At 46.9% G+C, this 27686-nt stretch overlaps 1 protein-coding gene across 2 annotated transcripts in view; it reads left to right on the top strand.

Annotated features, from left to right (window-relative positions):
- Nucleotides 1-7826, top strand: part of COX10 (cytochrome c oxidase assembly factor heme A:farnesyltransferase COX10) — a 557575-nt gene extending 549749 nt beyond the window's left edge. Inside the window, exons 8-9 of one of the 2 annotated variants that reach the window (XM_077969621.1) lie at nucleotides 5984-6428; nucleotides 7702-7826. In XM_077969621.1, coding sequence (XP_077825747.1) covers nucleotides 5984-6387 — 404 coding nt within the window. In that variant the 3' untranslated portion in view covers nucleotides 6388-6428; nucleotides 7702-7826. 2 annotated transcript variants of the gene reach the window in all.
- Nucleotides 7827-27686: the final 19860 nt, after the last annotated feature.

Consider the following 27686-nt stretch of genomic DNA (forward strand, 5'->3'; position numbering starts at 1 on the left):
CATGCTACTCTCAGGAAAATGATTTCTTTAATTATGTTTATTTTAAGCAGAAGCATTACTGAAAAAGTGTATTGAGCAAAACAAAATACTTCGATTGACACACACAAGAAAAGGAGGGCTTTTGAGAAAGACAAGGAAAATCCCACATTTGGAGCTGGTGTTTTAGCCATTTTCCAGCTGAGGTTGCTCCTTCTGAGCCATTTCTAGAGCAAAGCAGACACTGAGCCCTGAATGATCCAATCCCTCCCCCCATTTCTAAGTTATCACTGATGTTGTTTTTCTTGAAAGACACTTCCCCCTGTGCTTGTGGCTGTCATACTGCAAACTCTGAATCTGAGACAGCTTGTGAGCTGGGGCTGGGCTTCTCTGTACATCGTGTTCAAAGTCTCAGCATGACCCTGCGCCCCGAGACAACACTTCCTCTTACCAGTCACTTTAAAATCCAGAGGTCACTTTATTTCCCGTCAAAATATAAAGAAGTCTCCTTGCATCACCTGTTTACTCCATCAGTTGCACCTGAGCATTCCAACCTTTCCTCTGTCCTTTGGAATTCCCTGGCAGTACTCACTGCCAAGTGAATGCCATCTGGTTGATGGTTTTGTTGTTAAAACAGATCTCTCTCTCTTTTTTTTTTAAGGTACTAGAAAATGCTTCTGCAATTTTTTCTTTCAGCAAGCCTTCCTCTGCCCACAGCATCCAACAGTCCATTGATGTAGGAATGTCACTAATTTGAGTCTCTGTGTGGCAACAACTTTCTTTTTTTTTTTTTTTTTTTTGAGACGGAGTCTCGCTCTGTAGCCCAGGCTAGAGTGCAGTGGCCGGATCTCAGCTCACTGCAAGCTCCGCCTCCCGGGTTCACGCCATTCCCCGGCCTCAGCCTCCCGAGTAGCTGGGACTACAGGCGCCCGCCACCTCGCCCGGCTAGTTTTTTGTATTTCTTAGTAGAGACGGGGTTTCACCGTGTTAGCCAGGATGGTCTCGATCTCCTGACCTCGTGATCCACCCGTCTCGGCCTCCCAAAGTGCTGGGATTACAGGCTTGAGCCACCGCGCCCGGCCTTTTTTTTTTTTTTTTTTTTAAGAATTGGTGTCCTTAATCCCAGCACTTTGGGAGGCCGAGACGGGCGGATCACGAGGTCAGGAGTTCGAGACCATCCTGGCTAACACGGTGAAACCCTGTCTCTACTAAAAAATACAAAAAACTAGCCGGGCGAGGTGGCGGGAGCCTGTAGTCCCGGCTACTCGGGAGGCTGAGGCAGGAGAATGGCGTAAAAACCCGGGAGGCAGAGCTTGCAGTGAGCTGAGATCCGGCCACTGCACTTCAGCCTGGGCGACACAGCGAGACGCCGTCTCAAAAAAAAAAAAAAAAAAAAAAAAAAGAATTGGTGTCTTGCTCTGTCACCCAGGCTGGAGTACAGTGGTGCAGTCATAGTTCACTGCAGCCTACAACTCCCAGGCTCAAGCAATCCTCCCTCTTCAGACTCCCAAGTAGGTCGGACTATAGGCATGTGGCCCCTTGCCTAATTTTTTTTTTTTTTTTTTTTTTTAGAGATGGGGTCTTGCTATGTTGCCCCAGATAACCAATCACATTCTAACAGAAGGTGCTAATATCTTGTGCCAGTAGTGCTGAATATCATCAGGCAAATTAATCTTTCTCATCTATAAAACGATGATAATGGTACCTATAGGCGGGGTTGTTGTAAAGATTAGAAAGCATATGTGTAACTGCCTGGCACATAACAGCCATAGGCATTTCAACTGAGATGTCTATCATGTACCTCAAAGTTAAAATAGTCAAAAATAAAACTGGTCGTGTCTCTACCATGAGCACACTCACTAGTGTCTGTCCTAGGGTTCCCCACCTGAATAACCCCCCTCTGCCATCCCCTCTGTCTCTCGACTCCCAGCCTGTTCTCCCCCTGCGCTGGGGGAAGACCCCACTCCTTATCTTGATTTCCAGATGCCTTCCCAGCCCCTTCTTGTAACTCTCCCTTCCTCATTCCAGCCTCCATGCTGTCCCAGAGGCCTACTGGGACCTTTCCCAGCATCTGATAGAGTTCTGCTTGCCATTAGTTGAGTCATGGCTTAAATATCACCTATGGAAAGGCTTTCCCCGAGCACTCAGTCTCAAGTCACCCCCATTGCATTACCCTGTTTTGAGTCTAGTCTCAAAATAGCGATCAGCACTGTTACTTATGTTTATGTCCATCTCCCTCTAGACTTTAAGCAGGACTTTGTCTTGATTGCCACTGCCTTTCTAGCACCCAGAATTGTGCCTACATGTGAGACACCTGTCAACTGTTTACCAGGTTAATGGATTCAATAAATAGTAGCTGCTCCTATTATCAGCGTTAAAATTAAATTTTTATACATATATATACACGTATGTATCTTAGTTCATGCAAACACACTCAACTATATATACACATATATATGTATGTATAAATACATAATTTAAGGTTAAAAATGAATTTGGGGGATTTGACAGTAACCCTACTGAAATAGGGACCCTAAAATCAGGTCTTTGTTATATTTCCTCCCATACTGGAAGACTGAAAAGGGGTTGACTGACTTATGGAAGCCACAGAAAACTATTCATGGATATAAAAGGAAGCCCTCATCCCTCTTAAATCATCTGTACCCACACAAATTCCACTCGGTAAACTACAACTGCCCTGCCTGATAAACGTAACTCAGAAATGATTAAGTTTCTCTCCAGAACAATGTGCATTAAAAATCCTCCTCCTTTCTTTTAGATGACTTGCAAAGCCTGCCCCTAGTGTCACTCTGCATTCTCCGCTGTTGAGAAATACAGATCAGAGATTAAAGGAGGAGCTGGTTCCTTCTCATGCTCATTGGCATTTGCACAAACAGGGCCCCTCAGTGGCTTATAGCCTCAGACTTATTTTCTGAAGTATTCTGCATTATGTAAAGTGCTCTGTCTCCTGGTGAGTTCTGCCTAGCAATAGCCCCCAGCTCCCTTTTTCTGAACATTCCCACAGACCAGAGGCTTAAAAGATCCTCATTACCTGAAATAGGACTGTGGTTACAAATCCTCAACCTCTTCTCCCTCTGGGCAGGATGGCGCTTTCCAGGGTAGATGACACAGTGGGTTGGTGAACTCTCAATTCTCTGCCAGGGACCCCATGGGAAGGCAGTTCCAAAGGAGGGGAAGGAGAAGGTAGACAGAATCCTACAGTTCGCCTGACGGGTTCCCAAGCCAGTGTTGGGAAACAGTGATCTTGGGGATAGCTTAGAGTAAATCCACTTTTTTTCCACATTGGCTCCCACGATGAGTTTGGGCGCACTTTACTACAATATTATTACTTACTTTCTATGTTCTAATGCCTGGAGATTCACAGGTAAGTGAACATACCCTAAGAAGTTCACCTCAGGTAGGAAATGCAGATACATAAATGTCTGCCTGGATTACTCAGGAAAAGACGCTTACAGTTGCTTATCAGAGACCATACCCACACTCTGGCTGCCAGACCCTCTTTGTGACTTTCCCCTTAGATATCCCAAAGGCATCTCAGACTGAACACACCCAAGGTCACACTTACAACCTCCTCTCCTCTTCTTCCCTGCTTGTCTCAATGAGTGGTGTCTCCATGGACCCATAAGCCCAGGACTTGCTATTGATACCTCCTCCCTGTTTCCTCCCCTCCTTACTTACACTGCATGCACATCCTGTCCCTTTGCCTCCCAAATTCCTTCCAAATTCACCTTCTTGGCATCTCTACTGTCACCATCCTGATCCTAACTACTGTCATCCTTCATCCCCTCACTCCTCATCTCCTGATTGATCCTTCCATACCTGCTTTAGGCCCCTCCAGTGTGTCCTTCACAAATAGGATCACTTAGCACTGGTGCCCCTCCCCTCACCCCCTACACACATAGGTGCACACACGCACACACGCAGGCACACATGCTCAGCACTCATATATGTTAAGATCCTTCCGTGGCTTTCTGTTGCTTTTAGAATAGCAAAGTCAAGGCCGAGTGCAGTGGCTCATGCCTGTAATCTCTGTACTTTGAGAGGCTGAGGCAGGAGGATTGCTTGGGGCCAGGAGTTCAAGGCCAGCCTGGGCAACATGGTGAGACCCCATCTCTACAAAAAATTGTTTTAAAAAGTTTTCTGAGTTTGGTGGCGTGCACCTATCGTGCCAGCTATTCAGGAGGCTGAGATAGGAGGATGACCTGAGCCCAAGAGATCGAGGCTGCAGTGAGCTGAGACCATGCCACCGCACTCCAGCCAGCCTTGTCCTGAAGAACTTTCCCTGTCATTCTCAGCACTCCAGCCAAGCCACACCACCTTCCTTTTTTTCCTCATGCGGTAAACTTGACTTTTTTAACATATATAGTTCTGTGACTCCTAACACGTGTTAATCTTTTTTTTTACACCACCCACACCTCAAACCTTCCAGCCCCAAGGCCTTTATGAATACTGTCCCCTCCACTAGCCCTGACTTGACAAGGTCACCACTCTGTCCAGCTCAGCTCAGACATCCCTTCCTCAGAGAAGCCTCCTCTGGTCCCCTAGACTCAGTCATCTCTTGTTGTGTGTCTTCACTGCACCATGCTCTTTTCCTCACTGCATTTGGAGTGGTGACTTTAGAGTGACTAGTGTGGCTCTTGACGTCCACCTCCTTGAGCGAAGGGTCTGCTCAGTGCAGGCAGGAGCACGTGTAGATTGTTGCTCGCCATGGTATCCCCAGCGCCTAGCACGGTGCTTACCCCATGGTAGGCGCCCAGGGAGCATTCTTGGCGTGAGTACTCAATCACCTGCACAGGAATAGCCAACCCTTGCCTTCCAGCCCCCACCCTGCTGCCTGTCCTTAGGTGGCTTCGTGCATGTCATAGAAGGACGCTGGCCTAAAAATCAAGCAGCCATGTTTTGAATTGCCCTTCCACCTCTTTTTGGAGAACTTGACATTGTCTGATTTTTTTTTTCAATGAAGATTATGAATCTACCTCAAAATCCAATGGTCAGGATTAAATGGGGCAAACTATGAGAGTAGGGTCTGTCATATAATAGGAGCTCAGCGGACAGCAGCCTTCATTCCACCCGTGTGGGTGCTGGGGAGACTGTTCCAGAGAAAGGGGCAAAATGGTGCTTAGGGTATTATGTCCTTGTTGAAAACTTACAAAGACATGGACGAGTTATCATTGTACTCTGGGACCGTTTTGCCTTTATGACTCATTTTATTTAGCACATGTGGTTTTTCACACCTCCTGCTTGTGCCATTGTGCCAGGCTCTGGGGGATGGTGAGAGGAATGTGGCAGGCATGTGCCCTGGAAGCCCTGGTGAAACAGGTAAACAGATCAGAGCCAGGGTGTGACAAACCCGTCTGCAGGTACATCCAGCTCTGTGTCAGTGCTGAGCCGGGAGCGCCAACAGCCCTGGGAAGGGAGCCAGGGTTCACAGAACAGGCAGAGCTGACTCGCAGCATCCTCCAGGTTACAGCACTGCTTCCACCTGCCTGAAGCCACACACCCAGGTCCCAGCAGGCGGAAATGGAGCTCAGCGCTCTAGCACAGAGGTTGCACCCGGAGGTGGTACTGAAGTAGATACTGAATTCCCTACGGTGTTTGTCCGTGTGTAGGGGCTTCTTTCCTCCCCACAATGTGGGAAGGCATGAGGAGCACCAGGTGGGCAGGAGCCACCGATGCTAAGGGTTCTGCAGCGCAGGCAGCGTTCCTGTGAAGCAGGGTCTGAGCCAGACCCCACAGCCTCCTGCCCCCAGGCACGCAGGCACCCCCAGGTGAGAAAGGAGGCATCTTAGCTCATCGGCTGCCCCACCAGCCTGATGTAAGCACCTGTCTCCCAGCCACCCTGTGATATAGGCAGGCAGTGATGAGAGCACAGGGTGGCAGAGCTTCTGAGCTGCCAGGCAGACTGTCCCAGGAGAGGAAACCATTCTTTGGAAATCTCTGGTGATGACTGCCTCTGTCTCCCTCTCCTGCCCTGACCCCAACACAGGTGCATTTCTCCTGGGAGGAATCCTCTACTCCTGGCAGTTTCCTCATTTCAACGCCCTCAGCTGGGGCCTCCGTGAAGACTACTCCCGGGGCGGCTACTGCATGATGTCGGTCACCCATCCGGGCCTGTGCCGGCGCGTGGCGCTGCGCCACTGCCTGGCCCTGCTCGTGCTGTCCGCAGCAGCTCCTGTCCTGGACATCACCACGTGGACCTTCCCCTTCGTGGCCCTTCCCATCAACGCCTACATCTCCTACCTCGGCTTCCGCTTCTACGTGGACGCAGACCGCAGGAGCTCGCGGAGACTGTTCTTCTGCAGCCTGTGGCACCTGCCGCTGCTGCTGCTGCTCATGCTCACCTGCAAGCGGCCGCGCGGGGACGAGGACGCGGCGCCCCCTCCCAGCTGAGCGCATGGGGACGCCCACCGCTCCTTTCCCTCCACGGCCAGGCGAGCATGTTGTGGTAATTCTGCATCACAAGAAGAGAAAATGCTGGGCTTAGAACAAGATTATAAATGAATTTGGTGCTCAGTGATCACTTGACGGTTTTTTTTAAGAAGAATACCCAAAATGTTCCCCAAATAAGAACTGCATCAGCTCAGTGAACACAAAAAAGGAATATTTTTCCCGTTGAGGGTCTTTATATATAATCTCTCCTCCATCCCCACCCTCCATTCTGTTTCTTCTTCCTCACATGGGTATACACATACACAGCTTCCTCCTTACCCCCACACCACACACACACTCCACCTGCCCAGCGGAGTGGCACTTTGTGGCCAGACAGCGTGAACCTCATGATCTGCTGTCTGTAGTTCTGTGAGCTCAGGTTCCTCAAGGGCCTCGTGGCATCCCCTTCGTGGTGACTGAGCCAGGGCCTACATTTTTGATTTTCCCCACCCCACACATTCTCAGCCATAGTCCTTCTAACAATGCCAATAGCTAGGACCCGGCTGCTGTGCGCTGGGACTGGGGATTCCACATGCTTGCCTAGGGAGTCTCAAGCTGGACTGCCAGCCCCTGTCCTCCCTTCACCCCCATTGCGTATGAGCATTTCAGAAGTCCAAGAAGTCACAGGCATCTTTATAGTTCACATTAACATACACTATTGGAAGTATTTCCTTCAGAAAGGGTAGCCCTGGACTTAATACCAACCGGATACCTCTGGTCCCCACCCCATTACTGTACCTCGGTAGTCACTACTGTGGGTCGCCGCTGCTCTGCTACACAGCACAGCTTTTTCAAGGCTGTATTGAGAAGGGAAGTGAGGAATAAGGGTGTGCTGGGCTAACCAGCCCACAGAGCTCACATTCCTGTCCCTTGGGTGAAAAATACTTGTCCATCCTGATATCTCCTGAATTCAGAAGTTGGCCTCCACATGTGCAATGGCTTTAAGAGCCAGAAGACGAGTTCTGGGAATTTTGCGAGTTATCCTGTGGCCAGGTGTGGCCTCAGGTACCAAACAGGGTTACCTGTAGCTCTTTGGTCCTTTGTACTCCCACGGGTCTGCAGAGTCCCATCTGCCCAAAGGTCTTGAAGCTTGACAGGATGTTTTCATTACTCAGTCTCCCAGGGCACTGCTGGTCTAGGGATTCATTGGCCGGAGTGGGAGAGTTGAACAGCATTTAAACAGAGTTCTCTTGAAAATGTCTAAAGGGATTGTAGGTAGATAACATCCATCACTGTTTCCACTTATCTGAAATCTTCCCTCTTGGCTGCCCCCAGGTTGTTTACTGTGGAGAACAATGCATAGGAATGTCCGGAAAGCGCCTCTACAACTTGTTACAGCCTTCACGCTTGTACAATTCATGGATTCTCTTTTCGTTCCACAATAAAACGGTATACAAGAACAGGAGTGCGTGTGACGTCATTGGAATTAATCATCCTGTGCCGAGTTCACACCGTTTCTGGTAGAGCTGGCAACACTTGATCACGCCTTCAGGAGCTGGCAGAGGGCGCGTGGGGAGGTTGCTTTTGTTTTGTAAATTTACAAATTATAGTTGTGTATATTTATGAGGTAAAAAAGTGATGTTATGATTTATGAAGACAATTGGAATAATGAAATCGAGCTGATGAATGTATTCATTACCTCAGACACTTATTTTTGTGGTAAGAATATTTTTAATGTACTCAGTAATTTTGAAATTATAATACATTATTTACTGCCTTCATACAGCGTGTGATGTATGTCAAAGGGAGGAGACATAATCGTCCTAAACTGACTTTGTACCCTTTCACCATCTTGTCCCCGTTCCTTTCAACTCCTGGCCTCTCTAACCACCATTCTATTGTCTTCTTCACGTCTGATTATTCTGGATTCCACATATAAGTATGAACCAATGCAATATTTATCTTTCTGTGCCTTATTAAGTTGAGAACTTTCACCTTTTCATTTAAGAGCAGCACTTTCTGGCTCCTCTGACATCTCTGGATTGCCAGCATCACTACTCTTGCACTGTGAGGCCATGATTAAGCAAAATAAAGGTTACTGAGCACAAGCTCAGTAAGCAAAATTAAGGTTACTGAGCACAAGCTCTGCCACCACAGTCGGATTTGATAACCGAGTTGGCTGCTAAGTGACTCATGGGTGGGACGGTATCCAGCATGGATCTGCTGGACAAAGAGAGAATTCAGGTCCCGAGCAGGTGATGCTAGATTGCATCACACTACTAAGTACAACACACAATCTAAAACTTCTGGAATGTTTATTTCTGTAATTTTCTATTTACTATTTTTGGACCTTGGTTGACCATGGGTAAGTGAAACAGTGGAAAGAGAAACCGCGGATAAGGGAGAACTGCTATACATATCTGCCTGCCTGGAGAAAAATAAAGCAATATACCTGCTTCTTGTTTGTTGGAAACCCAAACATAATTGACCTGCTGGACAGATGACACTTTTTAGCATCTTTTGGCCACTATTTCCTAACTGCAAGATGTGAAGATACGCTCTGCATCAAAGAGGCTCTCATGTTCACTTACTCATTCAGAGTCCATCACTCAGTGGCTGGGCTCCGCCATGCACATCACAGAGCATCTGAGAGGCAAGGTATCCACCAGCGTGGAACAACTCTGTGCTTGCATTCTGATCATGCCTCATGCCTCACACTTCAGCTTGCATGACGCCACCAACTTGAGCCCTCTGAAAATCCCGTCTGACCACTGCTCACCTCCTCTACCACCACCAGGTTGGTTGAACCACCCGTCTATCCGAGACACATGCCTGCAAGACATGCCTGCAATTTATTTTCCTCTTTGCCCCAGCCCTGTCTGTTTTTCACACGGCAGCCAGCATGATCCCTCTAAGCTACCAGGCAGATCCTGCTATTCCCATTCTCCACCCTGTCATTGCTTCCCTACTTGGTCCCATGCCATCTGGTCCCATGCCATCTGGTCCTGCTCCCCTCTCTGATCTTGGAAATACCTTCTTGCCACACCCACTGTCCTGCCTACAGATCTCCATGCTTTTCCTCAATACTCAAGCACACCCGCTGTGGTGTATTCATATTGATAACTCCTGTTCCCTCTGCGTGGGGTCCTCTCATTTCATTGAGATGACACCTCCTTAGAGAGGCCTTTTTTGGCCACCTTACCAAATAGCACTCCTGTCCCCACCCCCAGTGCTTATTACTTCCTTGCTGTGCTTTGCTTTTTGCTTTTTTTTTTTTTTTTTTTTTTTTTTGCTTTTTTTTTTTTTTTTTTTTGAGATGGAGTCTTATTCTGTTGCCCAGGCTGGAGTGCAATGGTGCAATCTTGGCTTACTTCAACCTTCGCCTCCTGGGTTCAAGCGATTCTCCTGCCTTAGCCTTCCGAGTAGCTGGGATTAAAGGCACCATCTTGCCCGGGTAATTTTGTATTTTAGTAGAGATGGGGTTTCACCATGTTGGTCAGGCTGGTCTCGAACTCCTGACCTCAGTTAACACTACTTCATGTTCTATGTCTGTTTACATATCTCATTATTTAATGACTGTCTTCCCTGGAATATAAGTTCCGTGAAGGCAAGGACTGTATCTTTGCATCACTTTATCTCCAGCTTCTAGAACAAATGCTTAGCACAGAGTAGGTGCTCAATAAATGCCTTTTCCTGAACAAATAAAAGAATAATCCCATCTGGGTTGTATGAAGTCCCTGTGGTCAGAGGGAAACAGCCTGTTAGCCTGGGATAAAGAATGAATGGATTTGGAAAGGTATTGAAGACATGTGGTTCCATGAGAAAAGATGGCTTCCACATAGTCCTTATCTGGCTGGTGCAATCACTCTTCCCACTCCTGACTTCAGGACTCTGTCCCCAGGCTGCACCAACCAGAATGCACTCCACTGCCTCCAGGCCACCACCCCACAGCTTCTACTTGTTTCTGGAATTGCCTTTTCTAACTTCAAACTTCCACCCCCCCCCCCCGCCCCACCACGGCCATTCCTGATGTATTCATTTCCCATAGCACCTATTAATATGTGCCATACACTTTTCACTTGTTACTGACTACCAACCACCACCCCTGAACTGTAAACTCAGTAGGGCAGAAATACCTGTTTCTCACTGCTGTGTCCACAGGCACCTAGAACAGAAGACAATCCATAAGTGATCATGTGATGGGTGCTTCATCAATGATGAAAGGAATGAACGAGTACCTTTTATGGCATGGTGGGAGGTGGAGGTGGTGGGAGCATTTGAAGGTGGAGGAGATTGGTACATGCCTGCCCCTTGTGACTGAATCTGGAACAGGTGCACCCTTCTACCTGCTTTGTTAAGAAAACTGCCAAAGTCGAACCAAGGCAAGTGACTATTTCTTCCTAGTTTGACTCATTCATCAATTTTCATCATTTTCTGTATCTTCAGGGGTACTTTGACTTAACTACTGAAGGGGTGGCCTGCCTCTCCACACCTGTGGGTGTTTCTCGTTAGGTGGAACGAGAGACTTGAGAAAAGAAATGAGACAGAGACAAAGTATAGAGAAAGAAAAAGTGGGCCCAGGAGACCGGTGCTCAGCATACAGAGGACCCTCAGTATTTATTGATCATTATCTTTACCATCAAAGAAAAAGGGAAGTGGCAGGATAATAGGATCATCGTAGGGAGAAGGTCAGCAGTAAGACATATGAATAAAGATCTCTGTGACATAAGTTTAAGGAAAAGTGCTGTGCCTTGATATGCATATGTAAACATCTCCATAAACCTTTTTACTGCATAAAGAGCAGCACTGCTAGCAAGTCCCACCTTTCGCCCTAAGGCGGTTTTCTCCTTTCTCAGTAAACAGAACATACAATCGGGTTTTACACCGAGATGTTCCATTGCCCAGGGACGGGCAGGAGACAGATGCTTTTCTCTATCTCAACTGCCAAGAGGCCTTCTTTCCTCTTATACTAGTCCTCCTCAGCACAGACCCGTCAGGGGTGTCAGGCTGGGGGACGATCAGGTCTTTCCCTTCCCACGAGGCCATATTTCAGACTATCACATGGGGAGAAACCTTGGACAATACCTAGCTTTCCTAGGCAGAAATTCCTGCGACCTCTGGCAGAGTACGTGTCCCTGGGTACTTGAGATTAAGAGAATGGTGATGACTTTTCACAAGCATACTGCCTTCAGGCACTTGTTTAACAAAGCACACCCTGCACAGCCCAAAATCCATTAAACCTCGAGTCACCACAGCACATGTCTCTTGCAAGGACAAGGTTGGGGGTAGGGTCACAGATTAACAGCATCTCAAATTCAGAATAAAATGGAGTCTCTTATGTCTACTTCTTTCTATATAGACAAGATAACAGTCTGATCGCTCTTTTCCCCACAACTACTTAGTAACAAAGAGTTTTCAGCCCAGTAAATTAAGTTGGATTCTTGACCAATATTTTTACTTTTTAAATGCATTAGCAGAGAATCTAGTGTCTGTCTCCATCTTCATCCCTCATCATCTGCCACTAAAGGCTTTGCTTTAACTCACTTCCACCAGATAGGAGCTCAGGCGTCACCTCCTGAGCACCAGCGTCATGCATCCAGGTCACCGTAAATGAGGGGGTTTATAAATTGGGGACCTGCCTGTGAAGTAGAAGCCAAGACAATGAGGACTCCCAGATGCAGAGAAGGTCAAGAGGGCAGGTGGACCCCATTCAGGGAAAGAGGGTGCGGTTCCAGGGTCGTGGGAAAAGCCTGTCTTTCCTCACCAGCCGGCGGCCAGGGGGCGCTGCAGGCTGGGGCGCTGTGAAGCTGCTGTTGGCTGAGGGCACCCCACTCAGCAAAACGGGGCCAGAGCCGGGGATTCAGGAGAGGGCGGGGCGAGGACCGCACAGGGCACAGTGGGCGAGGCAAAGCAAAGTTCTTGGTTGAGTAACCCCACTCCGCCCCATCCCAAACGTCCAAAGAGAGGCAAGGTGACCGAGACAATCTGAAGATGAGCCAGACACACCAAACAAGGTCCTCAGCCCTCCCCAGCTTCAACAAACACAGAAAGCAAGAAGCCAGGAATCAAAACAGAGACCCATGGAGAGGACAGCCACCTTCCGCCCACCCGCCAGCTATCCTGTGCCCACTGAGCACGAGGCTGTGAGTGAGGCCTCGTGTCGGGGAGTGAGATGCACCCGAATATTCCCAGCCCCCAGGAGCACACTCCGGAGGTTTCCGGGAGAGGCAGTGCAGCCATGAGGTGAGAGTAAAAGGAACCTTCCCCTCCCTCCCACCCCCAACCCCCGTTCCTAACCTAGAATCCTCCAGCCTCGCCTGTGCCACTCTCAGGACCCGCCACCTGACTTAGGGCTGCCTTTGTGCAGCCTGGCTGGGGGCTTCTCAACATCCGCTTCTCCATGATCCTGACTCTTGTGTCCCTTGATCTGGCTCTCAGGGTCCTTCCTTCCAGGCTCCATCTCTGTCACAGGGCTGGTCTGGCCATAGGCCCTGACTCTATAAGGGGACTTGAGCCAAACCGAGCACTCAGCCCAGCCCATGACCTTTTTTTTTTTATGGGATATTCTAGCGTCTACGCATCACCGCAGTTGTGTTTCTGTGTCTCAAAGGAAATAGTTCAGCATAGGTGATTGGTCATTAGGCCAAACACTAGTAGGGGGAGTGGGGAGGAGAGAAGGCACTTCAAGCAGAGAGCAGGGTGAGCAAAGGCCCAGGGTGAAGGGGCATCGAGTGTTTGGGGAGCATGATCAGTTCTGCATGGCTGGAGTATAGGGGCCAGGAGAAGCTGGAGGATGAGGTTCAAGAGAGAAGTGGAGGGACCAGATATGGCCAACTTTATGTTTGCCCAACTAAGTCGTCTAGACTTTACCCTAAGGGCACTAGGGAGCCATTGAAGAGTAAAGCTAGAAAGTAGCATGATCATGTTTGTGCTTTAGAAAGAAAATCCAGGCACAGAGCAGAAGGTGGATGGGAAGAACTGGGAAGACCAGGGGAGCAATCATGGGTCTGAATCTGGGCAGACGAGGGAGAGGGAGAGCAGAGGAAACTCCGCAGGGTTGATTGGGGTAAGAGAAGATCCTGGGATATTCCCGGGGTCCCAGCTTGAGGACAAGGTGGTGCCTTCGCTCAAGGGGAGTACCCCTTGCATTTCTCATGTCCCCTTTTCTCCCTTTGCCTGTGGTCACCAGTATCCCAATTGCTGGTCTCAGCTCTAGTGGAAGACCCAGGCTGCCTCAGCCTGGCCCCCAGCCCCTCACGCTCACATAATCCTGCCTCCCCCGACACTGCAGACTCCAGGCCACCCAAGCCTCTGCCTGGAATCTCCCCACTGCCTGGCACTTGGGAAATAGCTTCCCTGGCCAGTCCCAGCTGCAGTCTCCTGCTGTGGTGTGGTGTGGTGTGCTGAATGACCAGCTCATTGAAGACAAGGTGCGTTGCCTTTGCTCTAACAGAGTGGCCCCACGGTTCCCCTCAGTCAACTGCCTCTGCCTGGAAGGTGCTCAAAGCAGGAACTCCTCTGATTTTTCTCTCCATCCAAGTCTCCCCAACCTGAATAACCCACCAACCTATTCAGTCAGAGGGTCTGAATTCATTTGACAAAAAGGAAGAATGGGATTGCTTGCCTTAAAACCGACCCAAACTATGGCTGATGTCCAGAACCCTCACACAGCCATTTGACACTTAGTCACGTCAAAAATAGAAATGATCTCCCCAGAACCAGACAAGCAGAAAAAACTCTTCCCTACTAAGCCCGTTGTCTATTTGTAGACAGCCATTCCCATAGGGCTGCGTCCTCATGAGCTGACCATTAACCAACCTTCCTATATCCATCTGGACACTTAATTGCAAGTGACAGGAATTCCAACTAAAACTGAATTGATCAAAAATAGGAATGTGTTGGTTCATATAGTTGGAAAGAAGCACACTGGCTTCCGGCAAGACTTGCTCCTGGCCACAGCTCTTGGGAAGCTCTCTGCCTTTAAGATACTGAGACCCCTTAAACAATTATTCATTCCTTTATTTCTCTATATTTAGCTACCTTGGGCCAGGTACTGTTTCAGGTACTGGGAATGCAGCAGTGAACAGAAGAGTTAAAAATCCCTGCCCTCGTGCCTATATCTCTAGAAAAAAAATGCAAAAAACCTAGTAACTGGGGTTGCCTCTGGGGTGAGGAACTGTCGGGCTGGGAAAAGCTTCTTACTCAAACCCAGTAAGAAAGAGGAAGTCTTGGAATTGAGATGCAGGACCCAATTGGTCTGATTCAGGGTTGGTGCCCATTTTTGATTCACTGAGCCTGGCTCGAATCAATCAGAGGCTGCGTGTAGAACACAGTCTTCCCTTCCCATGACTAAAGGTTTGGGAAATGTGGTAGGAAGAGGGCGGAGGAAGGGGAAATTCCTTCCAGTTTGGTCATCAGAGACTTTGGGGTCAGGAGCTCTAAGGGAGTGGGCCCCAGGGCCTTGGAGAGGAGTGCCAGTCAAGGCTGGGCCCAGCTCCTCTGCAGACCTTCAGACTCTCCCACCCACAGCCAAGAGGCAAGGCTGTCCCGAACACTTTACACCTGTGGTCTCAGTTTATTGTAAGGAAAGACCACATTTATATATAGTCCCAGATTAAGGTCAGCCTATTACAAGGCCATTAACACGAAGACAACCCAGGACATTTTACTACCTGCTCTTTAAACCAAATCCACCCCTACCGCCTGGGATTTCCCAAGACAGCACCATGTTCAGGGAAGACAGAGCCACAGTCAGGGCTAAGGCCAGATCCCGTCAAAAGCACCTGAATCAGCACCTTTAAACTTCAGCAGCTTTCTTCTCGAAATAAAATGTGGCTTGGAAGCCACTTTCACTTTCTTAGGAATGCCTTAAGGAAAATCCTTCGGGGTTGAAGAGCCAGAAATGAGCTAGCAATGTTTATTTTTCACAGTAGCCCCATGCTTTGAATTTATGTGGGGAGTGGAAAGGGAGGCCACTAAATTCTCCTTAGCCCCAACCCTGCTGGGGGAACAGCTCATGCCCAGATACTTCAGGAAAGAGGAGAGCATCTGCCTCAAGCACGGCTGCTGCCGCCCGGGAAGTGGTCCTCTTCCCCAGAATTGTCCCTGCTCCCTCATCTAGAAAGGGACACTTGGCATTCTCCATGACGCATTTTCATGCTAATGCGTTTAGTCAAAAAGAGGAGCCCAAACAGATGTGGGCCATTTGGCAGGGATGTCGTTCATTTGTTAGCAAGTGCAAAAGGCTCGTTGGCAGGATATTAAATATTACCTTGGCTATTCACAAACACTTCATATTTCAAGAACGGAAGGGAGGCGAGGGCTGCATCCAATAAATCAGCCTTTGTCAAAGAGGCAGAAAGAGGCAAACATTTGATAAATCTATGTCATTGTGCTCAGAGATCAAAGGCCCTAACATATGTATTTGTGCAACTGGCATTCCAGCAGACAACTATAACAAACCGAGGTTGGGACAGCTGGAGAAAACGAATTAGCCAGTTCTAATTCGTAATTAGCCTGGCCTCGGGAGAGGTGAGCGGGTGTCCTGGCTGAGCTCTCAGAGGGGTAGAGGAAAGAGACAGGGCAGGAAGGGGGCTCCTTCTAGGCCCTGGGTTGTGCCAATGGCGCCATCTGGTCTCTGAACCTGCTCCAACATGAAGGCCACTTCGAGACGAACATAGTTAGTGACAGCCTCACAGTCCCCAAAGTCAAAAGACAAAATGCATTGGCTGTTGGGCACAGCTGGAAACCAGAGTAGTCAACATGGTTTGTGGAAGATCCCAGGCTGGCCCAGGACCTCCTCGGTCTCTGCTGCCCCTCGCACTGGTCTGACATTTTCCTATTCTCCCATGGCCGCCTCCTTTCTCTCTCCTGCCTTCACTCTGCTTTCTCTCCAGCCTGTGCTCTGGATATATCCGTGGTTCTAAGTTGGAACCACCTGTGTCTCTGGAAAGACCTTGACAGACCCATCCACCAGCTCCTGTCACCGTGCCTGATGTGTCCACCAGTGCAGGCTGTGCTTCAGCGTGACCCTGCCCTCTGCAGGCAGCCTCTGGTGAAGGGCTCGTGTGCTGTTGGGCAGAGCGGTCCCTACAGTTTCAACAGGATGGCTCAGTTCACTGAGAACCAAGAGTCAGGTGATACCTGGAACCGGGCGGGTGGGAAAGACTCAATTGCAATCCAAGCAGACTTTTCACAGTGGGTGGGTACCAGGGGTGAGCTGGGCTTCTTTGTTTCAAAGAAAAGGCCATGTGCTCTCTCCTTACCTGGCTCCCACTCCAGCTGCCCCCAGCCCCGTACCCACCCCTCAGCCTGCTCCTGACATCTTGCTGCTTCATTTGGTCATGCTTACTTGGCAAAATCTTCAACCGCCGGGGAGAGCCAACTTTGCGTACTCACACCTGCGCTTGACCAGCTGCTGGCATCAGGGAAACATGGACCGGCCTCATGGCCACTCAGGGCCCAGCGCTGATGCCCCAGGACCACAGCCCTGTCACATCTTACATCCCACACACTCTTCTCTGCCTCTCCTCCCCATCCCTGGCTCTCTGTTCCCACGGTGATCTGTCCCTGCTCCTGTCTGAAGCCGGTCCCTCTCCTTGTGCGTTTAATTTCATCTCCTCATCCACTCAGACATTGCTCCAGAAACTCTCCTGTTCCCTCTCCTACAAAGCCAGTTTCTTATTTTCTATTAGATCTTTCTCACAAACTTAAAAAATGCTATTTTGCCCATTTTAAGAGAAAACAAGACAGACACCCTCTTGATTCCTCTTCCCCTGCTGGCCACCACCTCATTTCTTTGCTCACATCTGCAGCAGAATTTGCAAGGATCGTCTACACTTGCTGTGTTCAGTTACCCTCTGTGTCAGCCTGCTCAGGCTGCCATAACAAAATACCATTGATTGGGTGACCTAAGCCACAGAAATGTATTTTCTCACAGTTCCAGAGGCTTTTCAGAAAAGACCCTTCTGGATTTTCAGAAAATCTCACTGATATCTTCAGAGTATATCCAGTACCCACAACCACTCTTGGAAGTCCAAGATCAAGCTTTCGACCTATTCACTTTCTGCCAAGAGCCCACCTCCTGGCTTACAGACAATTAAGGCACACTGTCCTCCCTGGCTTTTCCTCTGAGCATGCTCCTGGAGTGAGCCAGAGCAAGCCCTCTGGTGTCTCTTTCTTTTGTTTTTTGATATAGGGGCTCACTCTATTGCCCAGGCAGGAGTGCAGTGGCACGATCACAACTCACTGCAGCCTCAAACTCCCCAGACTCAGATGATCCTCCGGCCACAGCTTCCAAGTAGCTGGGACTACAGGCACATGCACCATGCCTACCCAGCTGATTTCTTTGTATTTTTAGTAGAGACAGGGCTTCACCATGTCCCTCAGTCTGGTCTCAAACACCAGGCTCAAGAGATCCATCTGCCTCGGCCTCCCAAAGTGCTGGGAATACAGAAGGAAGCCACCACACCTGGCCTCTGCTGTCTCTTTATAAGGACGCTAATCCTCTTAGGTCAAGGCCCCACCCTCATGACCTCATTTAACCCTAATTACTTCCTCACTCCAAATACAGCCATACTGAGGATTCGGGCTTTCATGGATGAATTTGGGGGGGACATAAACATTTAGTCCCCAACACCCTGCTCCCATGATCCCTTCAACCCACCAAACAGGCTCCTGCACCCACCAGTCAACTGTAATCGCTCTTGTCAACATCACGCCTTGCCGCCACACTGCTAAATCCACAGGGTGAGTCTTCACCCTCATCTTACTTGACCTCTCAGCAGCACTTCACCCAGCTGAGTACTCTCTCCTCCTTGATTCACTTTCTTCTCTTGGCTTCTGGTACACCATGCTCCTTGTTTTTCTTCCTACTTCATGGTTTGCTCCTTGTCTGCCTGTTTTCCTGGTTCTTCTCTCTCAATCTCTTAATGTTGGAGCACTCCAGGGCTCAGTCCTCAATCTTCTTCTTTCTTTTTTCTGTTTTTGAAACAGAGTCTCACTCTTGTTGCCCAGGCTGGAGTGCAATGGCGTGATGTCGGCTGACTGCAACCGACAGTAAGTGGAACTCACTGAACCCTCCAGGGTTCAAGCAATTCTCCTGCCTTAGCCTCCCAGTAGCTGAGATTACAGGTGCCCACCACCAAACCCGGCTAATTTTTGTATTTTTAGTAGAGATGGGGTTTCACCATGTTAGCCAGGCTGGTCTTGAACTCCTGACTTCAGGTGATTCGCCCACCTCGGCCCCTCAAAGTGCTGGGATTGCAGGCGTGAGCCACTTCACCCAGACTGGTGATGCAATCCAATCTCAAGACTGTAAATACCACCTAGATGCTTAGCAACTCCTAAATGTGCCTTTCCAGCTTAGGTTTTTACAGCCATCTCCAGACTTATCGATCCAATTGCCCCTTCATTTCTGCTGAAATGCCTAAAAGACATTGCAAACTCAGCATGCCCCAGATGGACTCCTGATCTTCCCCCCAGATATTCACAACCTTCCACATCTTTGTTGACAGCAACTCCGTTCTTTCATTTGTTCAGCTCAATTCTTTACACCCTCCTCTCTTTCTCTCATATCCCAATTTTTCAGGAAATCCTGCTGACTGTATCTTCAGGGTGTATCCAGTATCCAGTTGCTTCTCACTTCTCATTATCTGCACAACTCTCATCATCTTTTGCCTGCGTTGCTTGAAAAGCTCTCTTTCCTTCCAATCTTGCCCTCTTTTTTTTTTTTTTTTTTTTTTTGAGATGGAGTCTAGCTCTGTCGCCCAGACTGGAGTGCCATGGCATGATCTTGGCTCACTGCAACCTCTGCCTCCTGGATTCAATCGATTCTCCTGCCTCAGCCTCCCAAGTACCACGCCCAGCTAATTTTTGTATTTTTAGTAGAGATGGTGCCCACCACAGCTGAGGTGAGGGTTCTGCTATATCTCCCCAGCTTCTGGGACCCAGACTGATAGAGTAGCCATCATCTTAAATGTTGGTGGTCTCTGCAGTGAAGAGAAAGGCCCAGAAAGTCTCACACTGGCAGTGAAATGCTCCAGCTTACAGATGACGCCCATCATTTCCACTTAAAATGTCCCTCCACCCCAACAAGAGGCCATGATGTGCAACCTACTGTTCATAAAGACACGGGCTGAGACAGAACAGCACTCGACTCCCATAGGAAGCGTCTTCTCTGAGACAAGGCAAACACGGAGTTTGTCAATAAAAAAGTTCAAAGGAGAAAATTACCTGGAGGAGACTTAATGTCAAGCAGATAAGAGTTTTGTGTAGCTGTAGAGAAAGTCTGTAATGGTCCTTCTCCAAGGTAAAATATTCAAAAGTAGGGAGAAGATATGAAGTGATCAGTAATAATAAATTAGTGAAGGATGGCTAATCACTCCTAAATGTGCTTGCTTCTTCTTTAGGGTTACTGTTTTTCATCTATGTTTGCACTTTTTTTTTTTCCCCCCCGAGATGGAGTCTAGCTCTATCACCAGGCTGGAGTGCAGTGGTGCGATCTGGGCTCACTGCTACCTCCACCTCCCGGGTTCACGGGATTCTCCTACCTCAGCCTCCAGAGTAGCTGGGATTACAGGCACGTGCTGCCACGCCCGACTAATTTTTATATTTTTAGTAGAGATGGGGTTTCACCATGTTGGTCAGGATAGTCTCAATCTCCCGACCTCGTGATGCGCCCACCTTGGCCTCCCAAAGTGTTGGGATTACAGGCGTGAGCCACTGCGCCTGGCCCGCACATTTTTGCATGTACCAAATACGTTAAAACTTTTAGCTTCCAAAGATTTTGCCACCATTGTTTCATTAATGAACTCTCATTGCTCATGAAGAAGGTAGTTTGTACCTGGAATGGAATATTACAAATGACTGTCCCTAAAATGTAGACTTGTCTCACTCAGAGTGAGCCAGTGGCATTAGAGGTCCTTCCATCTAAGGTTTGGACATTTGAGGTCTTTGTCACATTGTAATGTAGTGGTTAGTTAAATGTCATCCTTGGTATCTTGGAACTTAGTCCATTGCATTATTGAGACCGAGATCCTTGGGCTATTTTTCCAAAGACTTGCTGACAGATGAAGACATACATCAGAGACAAAAAATAAAGTTTCTTTCAACTCTGATATTCTTCACTGTTCTAATTATGCCCATCCTTGAGGAACTGTTTCAAACATCACCACCAAGAGAAATGCTTGTTTACTCCTAGCCTTATGAATTGCAACTTTGGTTTGCCAGGGGCCAGCATCTCCCTTCTACTAAGTGGAGACAGTGCTCAGTACGTGAATACATAGCACCTATTTCGTTCCAAGTGATTAGGTTCCTAACCCGACCATTGTAATCCCATTTCATTTATAAGGAATTGGTTTAGAACAGGCATGTGACTCAATCCTGGCCAATGAGACATGAGGGGACTGTGCTACACAGCTTCTGGGAAAGGCCTTATTTGTAAGATACAAGGCCCCTCCTCTTTCTCTGTGTGTGTGTGGTACTTGGATGGGATCCCTGTAACTATTTCAGGGAAGAACAAACCTAGGAGATCTGTAGCAAAACAAAATCAGGACCTCTGGACTTACTGTTATTTGTGATGATACATTGCCCTTCTATGTAAAACAACTTGAGCAGGGCCTTCAGTCACTGGCAGCCAAAAGCATCCTAATTGACAACGTAAAGAAGACTTGCAAGGTTCTTCACCTAGCTTCCCATGACACACATCATTTCTATAGGGATACCATTGGAAGCCCCAAGGAATGTGCTACCAAGGCCCTGATCCTGGTGCTATTTTTACCAGCCAATAGGAACAAAAGTAAAATAAGTGCAGATGGGTAGGCAGCTTCCTCCGAGCCCTGCCTGGTGGAATACATGGAGCCATTTGGCTGATCTTCACGGAGGAGATCACAGGCGAGTGCCCACCATCTGTTGTATTAACTCTTGCCCATAATCTTGATTTATAAAAGGCCCTCTAGGATTTTCCCACCTAATTGCTTTGGATCTGAAATGGTCACTTCAAAGATTACAATTCCTGATATATAGATGGATGGGGCTGGAAGTTTAACTCATGAGTTAAGGGAAGCAGAGAAAGATCTGAAGCCTCTTTCTCGTTGTGACGGGCCAACAGGTATTTGCAAACTGCAAAGACATGAATATTCACAACATATCTGTACAGAAATCTTTTGTTATCTAATGACATGGACCACAGCATCCTTGGCAGCATTTTTGGTCATAGGCCAGGGTTTCTTATCTTCAGCACTGTTGACATTTTGGGCCATGTAATTCTTTGTTGAGGGAGGCTGTCCTGTGCATCATAGGATTTTAGCAGCATTCCTGGCCTCTACCCCACAGATGCCAGTAGCATCACCCAGTTGTGAAAAACAAAGATGTTTTCATGCATAGCCAAATGTCCCCTGCCAACAAAATCTCCCCCAGTGAGAACCGCTGTCTTAGAACTACACTCAAATATCTTCAGATTTAAAAAAAAAAAAAAAAAAATGTAGTGAGCATTCTGTTATTTTCACCACCAACCTATCCATTTATGTTTATTCTGGTAAGGGCACCCTGACTTCCCTCTGCTACTCTGTCCATGGGGTTTGGATGGGGCTGACTCTAACCAGGTACCCTAGGTGGCATGTTACATGGGCTTGATCAGTGGGAGTACAGCATCCTCTTGACCACAGTGATCTGTTCGACGACTGATGCTGGGTCCAATTCATGATCTGTACAGTCATGTTGAGGACTTTGACATGAACTCTTGGACTTGCGTTTGTGAGAATATAAGCCTGGAATTGCCGGCTGCCATCCTGCCACCCCAAAAAGAGCCTCTCTGGAAAAGCAGCCAATAGAGATGAAAGTAGAACAAAGAGAAGGGGAGAGACCAGTTCATGATGACATTATCTAAGCCTCTGAATCCAGCGATGTCTAATGCCAGGTTTCTCTCTTGGATTTTTCATAGTCATGAGCCCATCAATTTATTTTGGGCATAAGCCATTTTGTGTTAAATTTCCTCTTATATGCAAAGGATCCTTATGGTAACATTTAATTAGATTTTTAAAAATATTTTTAAATTGATGCAAAATAGATGTGTATAATTTCAGGATGCATGTGACAACTTCATAAATTTATATCAGGTGTAAAGATCTAATCAGTGTACTTTGGATAGTCATCACCTTAAATATTTGTCTTTTGTTAATGCTAGACACATTCATGTTATTCTCTTCTAGCTATTTTGGAATGTAAAATAAATTATTGTGAACTATAACCATCCTACTGATCTAACACTGGGTCTTAACTTTTTCTACCAAAACATATATTTGCTGATCTGCTTGCAATCTATAAACTTGCTTTCCCTTTACAATATCCATAGCCTTTTCTGCACTAGAGTTATAGGTTACCTGGAAGATTACCCTTTTCCTCTTTGCTAGTTTCTCTATGTTTAGGCAATTCTCAAGAATGCTTTGGGGTTGAACAATGAGGCTGAGGACAGGTAGAGAAATTCACTTTGGAAGAAGCGGGACCCTCTTCCTCTGGGCTTAGATAGCAGGGTAAACAGGTGGTGCAATGGTCAATTTTATGTGTCAATCTGACTGAACCATGGGGTACCCAGATATTATTCTGGGTATATCTGCAAGGATGTTTCTGGATGAGATTAACATCAGAATCAGGAGTAAAGCAAATTGCCCTCCCTAATATGGGATGGCCTCATCCAGTCCATTGAAGGCCTGAATAGAACAAAAAGGTCAAGTAAGGAGAAACTTTGCCTGTCTAGGTGCTTGAACTGGATATCAGTCTTCTCCTGCCTTTGGACTTGGATTTGGACTGGAAATTACACCATCGGCTCTCCTATTTCTCAGCCTTTCAGACTCAGACTGGAACTACGTCATCAGCTCTCCTGGGTCCTCATCTTGCTGAATGCAGATCTTGGAACTTCTCAGCTGCTATAACCACATAAGCCAATTTCTTATAATAAATCTCTCTCTCAAAGAGAATGCTTATACACTGTTGGTGGAGATGTAAACTAGTACAATCTCTATGGAAAATGATATAGAGATTTCTCAAAGAGTTAAAAATAGAACTACCATTTAATCCAGCAATTCTATTGCTATCTACTCAAAGGAAAAGAAATCATTATATCAAAACACACCTGCACTCATATGTTTACCACAGCACTCTTCACAATAACAAAGTCATGGAATCAACCTAAGGGCCATTAATGGACGACCAGATAAAGAAAATGTGGCACATATGCCGTGGAATACTGCTCAGCTATAAAAAAGAATAAAATCATGTCTTTCACAGCAAAATGGATACAACTGGAGTCCATTATTCTAAATGAAATAACTCAGAAACAGAAAGTCAAATACCACATGTTCTCACAAATAAATAGGAGCTAAACAATGTGTGCCTATGGACACATGGAGTGTAATAATAGACATTGAAGATTTCAAAAGGAGGGAAGCAGGTGAGGGATGAGAAATTACATCTTGAGTACAATGTACACTATTCAGGTGAAGGTTACACTAAATGCTCAGACTTCACCACTGCAATATACCAACATAACAAAACTGTACTTATATGCACTTATATCCCCTAAATCTATATAAATTAAAAATCTCTTTCTGTCCGTATATACGTGTGTTTGTATGTGTGGCATACACACACACACACATATATATTATCCTGTTGGTTCCGTTTCTCTGAAGAACTCAGACGAACACAAATGGGTTTTGGCAGAACAAGTGTGTAAGGGGGAAATCTATGCCTTCCCTTGATTCAAGCTTTCTCGCCCCTACCTTTTTATACTTCTCCAATGTGGATGAGGCTGCCCTGTTAAATTAACCTTTGCCACTTCACTGAGAAAGGATCCCAGAGCTTTAGAAAGTTTCAGAGGAAGGAGTAGGGCATGGGGGCACAAGGCTATAAAAAACTTTAATAAAATCTTTATGTAATTCGGAATAACTTGGTAATTTCTGAGAACTACACTCAACTGTCTACAAATTGACAAAACTTTATATAGTGGACACCTTGTTATTTTCACCATCAAGCTATCCATTCATGTTCATTCTGCTATGGGTACCCTGATTTCCATGGTAGGGGGACACCTTTATATCTTTATTTCATACCTGGTTGGGACCAGAACTGCCTGGACAGAAGTTGCCTAAACTGGAAAAAAAAAAAAAAAAAAAAAAAGCATATTTATATGCAAATGTTATAGATTCCTCCCAAAGCACTGTTTTTATTTGTGGGCTATAGGCAGGTGGCATTAGAAAAATTGATGCTTATTCATAAAACCTGGCATGGTTTCCTATGTTTAGAATAGGAAGATGAACACACCTTGAGACTCTGGTAAGAAGTAAGGTCTTTGTCACCCAGAAAATGAACATATGCCAATTCTGCAAACACATTTAGAGCATGTATGGCTCCCCTGATGCTTATCCATGGATTTCCTGAAGAAATCAGGCTGTGGGGAGAAATCAGGCTGTCTCTAGTATGGTGGGGTGGTTTCTTAACAGATCTTTGCCCTACTCCTTTCAGATGTCTTAGTTCCCTGACTAAGCCAGACTGCTTCTGAAGATCCAATGAGCATCTGGATTCATTCAGTCTGCATACTGCTGGAACAACCATGCATTTGAAAGTCATACACACCCAGATTCAAATTCTGGTCTGCTATTCAGTTGTGTGATACGGGCATGCATTGCCACTCCTGCAAACTCTGGCTTGTACCCTCATCTGTAATAATCTGGTACAATAAGCTGGGAGGAGGTATTGGAGTAAATAATCCATATTCTTTCCTCTTCTATAGAAAAAAAAAGAAAGAAAGAAAACAACTGTCTTTTCTTCTACTACCCACAAACAGAACTTCTGGATCCCAAATGTGTGATTGTTTTTCCCACACCAAGCAATTCTCTGCAGACACCAACTGGGTGTCCTGCAATTTAATTCAATTCTGACACTGTCTACCTGGAGTTAGTGCAGACCCCTCAGGTTAAGGGCTTGGTCCCATGAGAGTGTCCCCACATCAGACACCCAGTAGCATGTCAAGGCTGTCACCTGTACTTATGACCAATGGCTATAAATCTGAGGTTTTCACAAACCCCTCCTTGGGTTAGATAATTGGCTAAAACAGCTCACTCAGGAAAATAGTTTACTTACCCCATTCCTGATTTATTATAAAAGGATACAACTTAGGAACACAGCCAGATGGAAGAGATGCTAAGAGCAAGGTATGGGAGGGACATGGAGCTTCCATGCCCTCTCTGGGCGTGACAGCCTCCCAGCACCTTCATGTGTTCAATCTGGAAGCTCTCTGAACCCTGTCTTTTTGGGTTTCTATGGTGACTTTGTTATGTAAGCATGGTTGATTAAATCATTGGCCATTGGTGATTAGAATCAATCTCCAGCCCCTCTCCCCTCCCCAGAAAATTTCCCCTGAAAATTCCAATCTTCTAATTATATATTAGTTCCCCTGGCAGCCAACCCCCTATTCTTTGGGGCTTTCCAAAAGTTACCTCATCAACATAAACTCAAGTGTGTTTGAAAGGGCCCTGTATGAGCAATAAAAGATGTTCCTTTCACCTTTAGGGCTTTCGTCACTTAAGAAATTATGAGGGTGTCAGGAGTTCTATCCTAGGAACTTGGATGAAGACCAAATATATATTTATTATAAATCACCATATCACACCTCTATGGCGTGCTGCCTCACTGAACTTTTAGTTTGACTAATGGTTCAATTGAATTGCCCAATTGTTTTGGCCTCATGTAGACACAGCCAGAGGCTATGAAGTAGAACAAGATTTTTTTTTTTTTAGTCATAATGCCTCAAAGTGTAGGGTGTAGGCGTGTGTATATGTTTGCATGTCAAAGCGTCTGGCTGAGTCTCCTTGTTTGCTTCACCCACTCATTCGAGGCAACTGGTGCTTTCTATTTCTGTTTAGGTGCTAAGCTCATGATCTCCCCACTACTCCTACCTTCATACAACAAGGCTTCCTAAAGAAGACGTAAATCTTCTACTCATGCTGTTTCCTCTTAACATCTCTATAGCAGCATTTGGTACCTCGCATTTCTGTTCTTGTGCTTCAAGGGTAAGCGTTTGCATTTCATGGGCATCGAACAGTGCCTGCTGCAGAACATGTTAATGGAATCATACCCTCCATGTCTTCAGCCTTCATTTCCTCCCTGTGTACCCCTAGATTCTCTAGGAGCCATGGTTTAGGATGCCTGACCAGCCCTTCCTTCCTTCCTCCTCATATGCATTAGTTTCCTGGGGCAGCTGTAACAAGTCACCATAAACTGAGAGGCTTAAACTAATAGAAATGTGCTTTCTCACAGTTATGAAGGACAGAGGTCCATAATCTGTATCACTGGGCAAAAATCAAGGTGTCCATAGGTGTGTTTCCTCCAGAGGCTCTAGGGGAGAATCCTTCCTTGCTTATTTCAGCTTCTCATGGCCCCTGGCATTCCTTGGGTTCTAATGCTATCACTCCAATCTCTGCCTCCTTTGTCAGTTTGTCTTGTCGTGTGTGTGTGTGTGTGTGCATGTGTGTGTGTGTGCATCAATTCTCCCTCTCCCTGTCTCATATAAAGACATATATCCGGCTGGGCGCTGTGGCTCCTGCCTGTAATCCCAGCACTTTGGGAGGCCAAGGTGGGTAGATCATGAGAGCAGGAGTTTGAGACTATCCTGGCCAATATGGAGAAACCCCGACTCTACTGAAAATACCAAAATTAGCCAGGCATAGGGGTGTGCATCTGTAATCCCAGCTACTCGGGAGGCTGAGGCAGGAGAATCACTTGAACCCGGGAGGCAGAGTTTGCAGTGAGCTGAGATCACACCATTGCACTCCAGCCTGGGCAACATAGAGAGAATCTGTCCCCTAACCCCTGCCCCCCCGCCACACACACACACAAAAGACATATATCCTCACTTAGAACCCTGGGGATAACCCAGAATAACCTACCCATGGCAAGATCCTTGATATGGCCTGGATGTTTGTCCCATCCAAATCCAATGTTGAAATGTTATCCCCAGTGTTGGAGGTAGGGCCTACCGGGAGGTATTTGGGTCATGAGTATGGATCCCTCATGAATGGCTTAGTGCTCTCCCTGCAGTAATAAGCTAAGGCAAGAGCTGGCTGTTGAAAAGACATAGCATCTCACTTGCTCCTTCTCTCATCATGTGACATGCCTGCTCCCTCTTTGCCTCCTGCCACGATTGGAAGCTTCCTGAGGCCTTCACCAGAAGCAGATGCCAGCACAATACTTACTGTAACTTACTGTTACAGTCTGCAGAACCATGAGCCAAATAAACCTCTTTTTAAAAATAAATTACCTAGGTC

Source organism: Macaca mulatta, chromosome 16 (genome assembly GCF_049350105.2).
Source record: "Macaca mulatta isolate MMU2019108-1 chromosome 16, T2T-MMU8v2.0, whole genome shotgun sequence".
Lineage (NCBI taxonomy): Eukaryota > Metazoa > Chordata > Mammalia > Primates > Cercopithecidae > Macaca > Macaca mulatta.